The sequence below is a fragment of the Phaseolus vulgaris genome, chromosome 8 (assembly GCF_000499845.2).
Source record: "Phaseolus vulgaris cultivar G19833 chromosome 8, P. vulgaris v2.0, whole genome shotgun sequence".
NCBI lineage: Eukaryota > Viridiplantae > Streptophyta > Magnoliopsida > Fabales > Fabaceae > Phaseolus > Phaseolus vulgaris.
Genome location: NC_023752.2, coordinates 37,736,434 through 37,745,592, shown reverse-complemented (window position 1 = coordinate 37,745,592; position 9,159 = coordinate 37,736,434). Strand labels below are relative to the sequence as shown.

Sequence of the window (9,159 nt, the reverse complement as noted above, 5' to 3'; positions counted from 1 at the left end):
CTCATCTACAGGCACAATTAAATTCAATGACAAAATCACTCTAAAAAATGTTCTTTGTGTTCCTTCTTTTAATTTAAATCTCATGTCCATTAGTAAGATAACCAGTTCACTAAATTGTTGTGTCGTTTTTACTCCACATGGTTGCGTTTTATAGGACTTGGCTACGGGGAGGATGATTGGCTCGGGTAAACAACACGCAGGCTTATACTACATGTCCCCTCTTCCAAACCAAGCCCACGCATCTCAAATATCGACCGACCCTGATTTATGGCACAAATGCCTCAGACATCCTTCTCCGGCGTGTCTACAACTTGTATCTTCCTTACTACCTATCCCTATCAATAAAACAGACAAGGCTACCCTTTCCCATTCATAATAATTGTAGTATTTGTCCCAAAGTTAAACAGACAAGGCTACCCTTTCCTTTAAGCACAATAAAATCTCATTCTCCATTTAATTTATTGCATTGTGACATTTGGGGTCCTCATAAAACCCCAACTCATTTTGGAAAACGTTTTTTTCTCACTATAGTCGATGACTATACTAGATGTACTTGGCTATTTCTTATGAATCACAAATCTAAAACCCAACATCTCTTAGAGTCATTCATTACATTTGCACAAAATCAATTTCAGGCATCTATTAAAACCATCCGCGTTGACAACGGACTGGAATTTATTTCAATGTATGATTTTTTTTCTATTAAAGGATACGGATACCAGAGTTACAGAAGGATCCTAATATTAATTGGGAGTCTTTTCTAGTTATCATTTGTTTCTCTGTATAGAGAAGAATAATTGGGTGTCTTTTCTAATTATCAGTTGCTTCTCTTTATAGAAGAGAATAATTGGGTGTCTTTTCTAATTATCAGTTATTTCTCTTTATAGAGGGGAATAACCTTTATTTTATCTTTGTGTGTTATGATTCTAGTATTTAATTATTGATTATTTCCTTCTTTAGTTAAACACTAGAATGAGTGTACTACTTGTATATATTCAGGCCATTTGTTTTGATTTGAATAATAAGAAAGAAGAGATATTCATTCTCATATCCTTTGTCTTCAGTTTACTCTTTTGTTCATCTCTGTTCCATTTTGTTCATCTGTGTTCTATGTTGTAATATGGTATCAGAGCTCTGATGATCAGAGCTCTGCTTGCTACATTTATTCATGGGTGAAGTTGATGATCCCTCACAAGATCTTAGTTCATCAGAGAATCCTTCCTTTCTTATTGTCCCTATTATTCTTGAGGGACCAAATTATCATCATTGGTCTCGTTCGTTTCAAATGAGCCTAATTTCAAAGAACAAAATAGGTTTCATTGATGGAACTATAGAAGCTCCCAATCGTACCAAATCATTGTTTCCAACATGGCAGAGAGCCAATATGTTGGTTGTTTTGTGGATTCTCAAGGTTGTTTCTCAATCCATCGCGCAGAGCATCATCTGTATGGACAATGGCTTCGACATATGGAATGATTTAAAGGAAAGGTTCTCACAAGAAGACATGATTCGTATTTCTGATATCCAGGAGATGATTTCTTCTTTTAAATAAGGTGAGTTGATTGTTACAAACTATTTCACTCAGTTAAAAATTCTTTGGGATGACCTTGATCTTTTTCGCCCGCTATCCGCTTCTTCATGTTCCTCTGAATGCAATACTCTTGTGAATGTTTCTAAATATAAAACACAAGACCAAATTATCAAATTTCTAAGGGGGCTAAATGATAATGATTCGACTGTGAGAACTCAAATTCTATTGATGGACCCTTTGCCATCCTTGAATAAAGTTTGCTCTCTTGTTACACAACAAGAGAGGCAAATATTTGGTGATCAATCCAAGGCAATGATTGCTACTAGCAAAGGAGGTTATAAAAACAATGCTACAACCTATGGCAGAGGTGCTGGATACGGAAGAGGAAGCAATGGAAGAGGATATACTTCCAAAATTTGTAGTCATTGTGGAAGGACAGGACATACCATTGATACATGCTATAAAAAGCATGACTTTCCACCTCATTTCAAGTTCAAAAATCATAATCATGATCAGAGTCATACTAATCCAGTTTTTCAGAATACAAATTTCAATAATAATGAGTAGAATCATGAAGGTTCAAAGTCAGAAGTGGAGTCTGAACAAATTGGTTTTACTCTTGAACAGTATCAAACATTGTTAGCTCTTTTACAACAAACCAAATCCAGTGGCAATGCTTCTAATCAAGCCTCTATTTTTCCCTCCAATCCCTCCAATCAAACAGGTAATAATTTTATTTCTTCTTTTAGTTCTTGGATTATTGATAGTGGTGCTACTGATCACATTTGTTCATCCTTAACTTATTTCACTTTATATCATCAAATTGATCCTATTTATGTCAAATTACCAAATGGAAATCAAGTCATTGCCAATTATTCTGGAAGTGTTTTTCTCAATCAAAATCATGTCATAAACAATGTTTTGTACATTCCTTGCTTCAATTTTAATCTTCTTTCCATAGCAAAATTGATTGATAAACTATCTTGTGTTCTTACCTTTGACTCTAATGGTTGTCACATTCATGACAAAATAACTATGAAAATGATTGGAATCGCTAAGACGCAAGATAGACTTTATATACTCAGGATCCCATCTTACCAGAAATTTCAAATTAAACCCCTTGAATGTACACACTCCATCAATACTATTAATGTCAGTGCTAGTGATCTAGAAACCCTTTGGCATTTTCGAGTAGGTCATATTTCAAATAAATGTATTGATGTTAAGAATAAATTTCCTTTTGTTAAATATAACAAATTTTTTGTTTGTGATGTTTGTCATTTTGCAAAGCAAAAAAGACTTTCTTTTCTTATTAGTACATCTAAATCAAAAAAATGTTTTGATTTGATTCATGTAGATGTTTGGGGACCATACTCAATACCATCAATTCATGGTCATAAATATTTCTTGACCATAGTTAATGACTATTCGAGGTACACATGGATTTTTCTTTTGAAACAAAAATCTGAAGTTGTTAAGGTTTTGGAAAATTTTGTTATTTTTGTTCAAACACAGTTTGAGACAACAATAAAAGTAATAAGAAGTGATAATGGAACTGAATTTTTCATGACTAAATTTTTTGTCAGTAAAGGAATAATACATCAAACATCATGTGTCAATACTCCACAACAAAATAGTATAGTTGAAAGGAAACATGGTCATTTATTAGATGTAGCAAGAGCTCTTATGATACAATCTCATTTACCCAAAATTTATTGGTCATATTATGTGATACATGTTGCGCATATTATAAACATGCTTCCCACACCTGTTTTAAACTATTCTTCTCCTCATGAAATGCTTTTCAAAACTAATGCAAATTTTAATGGATTAAAGGTGTTTGGGTCTTTATGTTATGCTAGCACCTTGTCAACAAATAGAAGAAAATTTGATCCAAGAGCATCAAAATGTGTTTTTATTGGTTTTCAACGGGGGACAAAAGGATATATTTTGTTGAATATTCAATCAAGAGAAATTTTTGTGTCTAGGGATGTTGTCTTTTATGAACATGTTTTTCCATACCAAAGGGTTCAAGATACTAGCAATGAAACTAACAGTCCCGACGTTAATGATCAAATTTTGTTTGCTGAAGATCAATTTGTCTTAAGTCAGCCATCAGAAGCCATTCTTGCACCTAGTGATAATACACCTTGTGATAATGTTGAAAATAGCAGTGATAATAATTGTGAGTCACAAATTGAGGTTTCAGAAGAAGATTGTTCCCATATAGACCAAAACCTCAATGAAAATCATGATATAGAACAAAGTTCTGAATCAGATCCATCTGTCCGAATGAGCACAAGAATAAAAAAATCACCAGAGTATTTAAAGGATTATCATTGTAATCTTAATATTTCTAGTACATCTTCAAGCGTTAAATATCCTTTGAATTTTGTTTTGTCTTATAACAATTTATCACCTTCTTACAAATCTTTTGTTATGTCTCTTTCTTCACATGTTGAGCCAAACACTTATTCTGAAGTTGTGAAACATGACTGTTGGAGAAAAGTTATACAATGTGAGATATCTGCTTTAGAGTCAAATCAAACTTGGGAGACTGCTCTTCTGCCTCAGAACAAAGCTGCCATAGGTTGCAAATGGGTATTCAAAAAAAAAAATATAAGGCTGATGGAACAATTGAAAGGTATAAAGCAAGGTTAGTGGCAAAGGGATATACACAAACAGAAGGCATTGATTACCTCGATACTTTCTCTCCAGTAGCAAAGATGACCACCATAAGGTTGCTTCTTTCTTTAGCTTCTATTTATAATTGGGAATTGAAACAATTAGACATAAACAATGCCTTTTTACATGGAGATTTGAAAGAAGATGTATACATGGTTGCTCCTCCTGGATTGACTTCTATTCCACCAGGAAAAGTTTGTAAACTAAAAAAGGCTTTATATGGCCTTAAACAAGCCAGCAGAGAATGGTTTGCCAAACTGTCATCATTTTTTCTTTCTATAGGATATAATCAATCTATGAATGATCATTCCTTGTTCATTAATTCTTCTGAAGGATCTTTTACAGCATTATTGGTATATGTGGATGATATAATATTAGCGAGAAATGATAAAGAAGAGATTGTTCGAATCAAACAAGCTATGAATCAAACATTCAAGATTAAAGATCTAGGGAATTTAAGATACTTTCTTGGTCTAGAAGTAGCAAGAAGTAAGACAGGAATAATGGTAAATCAAAGGAAATATGCATTGGAATTATTAACCAATGCAGGTCTTTTAGCCTGCAAACCTACACCCACTCCTATTGATAATCATGAGAAATTCTCTTCTACTGGAAGTATTCCTTTCATAGATATTCAAGCCTACAGAAGATTGATTGGAAGGCTTATGTATCTCATTAATACCCGACCTGACATAACATTTTTTGTGTAAGAACTTTCTCAGTTTCTTGCTAAGCCTACAATTGTTCACTATAATGCAGCGATTAGAATTCTCAGATATATCAAAGGGGCTCCAAGTCTTGGTCTATTTTTCTCTTCCACTACTTCTGTTCATCTCAAAGCCTTTTGTGATAGTGATTGGGACACCTGTAGTGATTCAAGACAATCAGTGACTGGTTTTAGTGTGTATCTTGATTCTCTCATATCTTGGAAATCAAAGAAGCAAGGAACAATATCAAAGAGTTCTTGTGAAGCTGAATACAGGGCTCAAATCCAGGAACAATATCAAACAATATCAAAGATACATTGCAGCAAATCCAGTATTTCACGAACGTACAAAACATATAGAAATAGATTGTCACGTGGTTAGGGAAAAATAAAATTAAAGAAGGGTCTCATCCATTTGCTTCCCATTTCCACCACAGAGCAACTGGCTGATATTTATACCAAAGCTTTAAGTCCTCAATCTTTTAAGAATATTTGTTCCAAGCTGGGTCTCATCAATATTTGCTCTCCAGCTTGTGGCGGGGTATTAAAGGATACGGATACCAGAGTTACAGAAGGATCCTAATATTAATTGGGAGTCTTTTCTAATTATCAGTTGTTTCTCTTTATAGAAAAGAATAATTGGGTGTCTTTTCTAATTATCAGTTGCTTCTCTTTATAGAAGAGAATAATTGGGTGTCTTTTCTAATTATCAGTTATTTCTCTTTATAGAGGGGACTAACCTTTATTTTATCTTTGTGTGTTATGATTCTAGTATTTAATTATTGATTATTTCCTTCTTTAGTTAAACCCTATAATGAGTGTACTACTTGTATATATTCAAACCATTTGTTTTGATTTGAATAATAAGAAAGAAGAGATATTCATTCTCATATCCTTTGTCTTTAGTTTACTCTTTTGTTCATCTTTGTTCCCTTTTGTTCATCTCTGTTCTATTTTGAAATATTTTCTCAAAAAAGGTATTGAATGTCAACGCACTTGCGTCTACACTCCTCAACAAAATGGAGTAGTAGAACGCAAACATAGACACATTTTAAACACAGCACGAGCCCTCCTATTTCAGTCCAATTTACCATTAGAATTTTGGGGAGAATGCGTTTTAACCGCCACATATATCATTAATCGCTTGCCATCACCTTTACTAAAAAATAAATCACCTTTTGAGTTACTATATAATCAACCACCTTCACTTTCTCACCTAAAAACTTTTGGTTGCCTCTGTTACGCAACTGTTGTTTCACCTAAGCAAAAACTTGATATGCGCGTTCGACAATGCATCTTCATTGGTTATCCTCATAGTAAAAAAGCATACAAATTATTTGATATAGATGCAGGCACTTTTTTTACAAGTCGGGATGTCATCTTCCATAAAAGTGTTTTCCCATTCTGTCAACAGTCACAAACACAATCCTCACCTCCATTACAAGGTATTTTGCCCACTATTGACATTGATTTACCCACTCCTGTCCAACATTCACTCGATCAACCTTCTTCTCTTACTCATTACAATGTACCTGAACCTCCATCAAACCAACCTTCTTCTCCTACTCGTCACAATACACCTGAACCTCCATCAAACCAACTCTTTTCTCTTACTCGTCAGAATGCACCTTAACCTCCATCAAAACCTTCTTCTCCTACTCGTCGTAATACACCTGAACCTTCAGTAGACCAACCTTCTTCTCCCATGCCAAGAAGTCTAGCACCTATTACCAAACCTTATCGAACCGATCTTCCTGTTCGACGATCCAATCGCACATCAACCCCACCTTCTTGACTTCAAGACTACGTAACGGGATCCCAAGCCAATCATTCGACCACTGCCCAAGACCGGCCGAATGGAACCAGGTATCCTATGCATCATTTTCTTTCTAATTCACGATTTTCTTCTACACATAGTGCATATCTTGCTAACATCACAGCCACCAAAGAACCTCACACTTATGCTCAAGCTATCCTTGATCCAAATTGGCAAAAAGAAATGGACGAAGAGCTTTCCGCCTTGCAGCTAAATCAAACGTGGACCTTGACACCGTTACCCGCTGGGAAGAAACCCATCGGATGCAAATGGGACTATAAAATAAAGTACAACTCAGATGGTAGCATCGACAGATATAAGGCGCGCCTTGTCGCAAAGGGGTACACTCAGGTTGAAGGTGTCGACTATTCTGAAACTTTTTCACCAACAACAAAATTAACAACTTTGAGGTGTATCCTCACCATTGCAGCAGCCAGAAATTGGTTGACTCACCAGCTAGATGTGCAAAATGTCTTCTTACATGGCAGATTGCATGAAATTATTTACATGGACTTGCCACCCGGGCATCATCGACAGGGGGAGAACATTGTATGTCGACTCAACAAATCCCTTTATTGTCTCAAACAAGCATCTCGGACATGGTTTTCAACATTTTCTCATGTGATTAAATCTGTAGGATTTCAACCGTCCAAGCCAGATTACTCTCTATTCACAAGACAGAATAACTCATCATTTATTGCCCTTCTGATTTATGTGGATGATATTCTTTTGACAGGAAATGATTTGACAGAAATTTAGCGTGTTAAAGATTGTCTATTACAACAATTTCGCATTAAAGATCTTGGAGACTTAAAATATTTTCTAGGGATTGAATTTTCCCGTTCCAAAGCTAGTATTTACATGTCCCAAAGAAAATATGCGCTTGATATTTTGCAGGATACGGGACTCACAGGTGCTCGTCCAGACAAATTTCCAATGGAACAATACCTAAAACTCACACCAGATGATGCAGAGTTATTAAAGGATCGAGTCAAATACAAGCGACTCGTGGGAGGACTGATATACCTCACGGTTACTTAGCTTGACATAGCATTTTCGGTTCGGACCCTAAGTCAATATATACAGGATCCACAAGTACTTTGGGATGCCGCAATTCAAATCCTAAAGTACATCAAAGGATCACCAGGACAAGGATTGCTATTGCCATCTGAAAACAATCTGACATTGACAGCTTATTGCGACTCAGACTGGAGGTTGTCAGACAACTTAGAGATCAGTATCTGGGTATTGCATTTTTCTTGGTTCTTCTATTATCTCATGGAAGTCAAAAAAATAGACAAACGTATCAAGATCATCAGCGGAAGCAGAATACCGTGCGATGGACAATACTTGTTTGGAGATAGTTTGGTTGCGATATTTGTTGCAGGATTTAAAGGTGTCATGTAACTTGTCAGCTCAACTTTTCTGTGACAATCAAGCGGCATTACATATAGCAGCAAACCCGGTATTTCATGAACGCACAAAACACATTGAGATAGACGGTCACATTGTGCGAGAAAAATTACAAGTTGGGATAATCAGTCCTTCATATGTACCGACACAGTATCAGCTCGCAGATATTTTTACGAATGCACTGGGCAAGGAACGATTTTTGACGCTATGACACAAGTTGGGGTTCATGATCTTCACCTACCAACTTGAAGGGAGTATTAAGGAAATAATAATTATCAAATTATATTCAATTATATGCAATTAATTTAATAATGATAGAATCTCATGATTAGTATCCTACCTAATTAGATTGTAATTTGGAGAGAGAAACTCCCTATATATTTCCTATACATGAAGTGATGTAACCATACACATAAGAAAATAAGAAACATCTCTTCTTCTTACCAATTTTTATCATTTTCTTATATGGAAGATTACGGTTGTTGGGAGTGTTGGTTTCATTCTCTCTGTTTTTATGAGAACAAGAAGTTTTTTACTCTTGAGCTAGAAATTATTTTTTCATTAAATAGATATTCCCGTGATACCATGATTCTTCATTATATTATTCCGCTGGTTAGTTAGCCGTATTAAATATTAATTTCTTCTTTCTTATTTGACAAAAATAAATTGAATAAACTTATACTGAATTTAATACTTTTACTTTTAGATGCGAATTAAATGACTTTACAATGTTATGATATTCTCATTATTATAACTTTTATAAAATAAGTTTAAGATATTCTCTATGAACATAGATCCAGGAAGGAACAAGAAAACCATCATAATTAAAGATAGGTACAAAATTTTTTTTCCTACACGAAAACTTTTTAAAAAATATATGGAATTATTAACGAGTCAAGTCTCACACAATTATTTGAGGTTCAGAACAAACCCTGCAATGTAAGACTTGATTATTTTCATTCAAAAATTATCTTGATGATGATATATATGAGATGTACCACAGGCTAA

At 34.7% G+C, this 9,159-nt stretch overlaps 1 protein-coding gene across 1 annotated transcript; it reads left to right on the top strand.

Annotated features, from left to right (window-relative positions):
* The first annotated feature begins 1,168 nt into the window (after nucleotides 1–1,168).
* On the top strand, nucleotides 1,169–1,552 carry LOC137825060 (uncharacterized). Its single transcript, XM_068630734.1, has one exon. It carries the CDS (start codon nucleotides 1,169–1,171, stop codon nucleotides 1,550–1,552), a length of 384 nt encoding a protein of 127 aa, XP_068486835.1.
* The last annotated feature ends 7,607 nt before the right edge of the window (nucleotides 1,553–9,159 follow it).

Coding starts and splice junctions, on each gene's coding strand:
- LOC137825060 (XM_068630734.1), top strand. CDS start 1,169: ATGGGTGAAGTTGATGATCCCTCACAAGATCTTAGTTCATCAGAGAAT.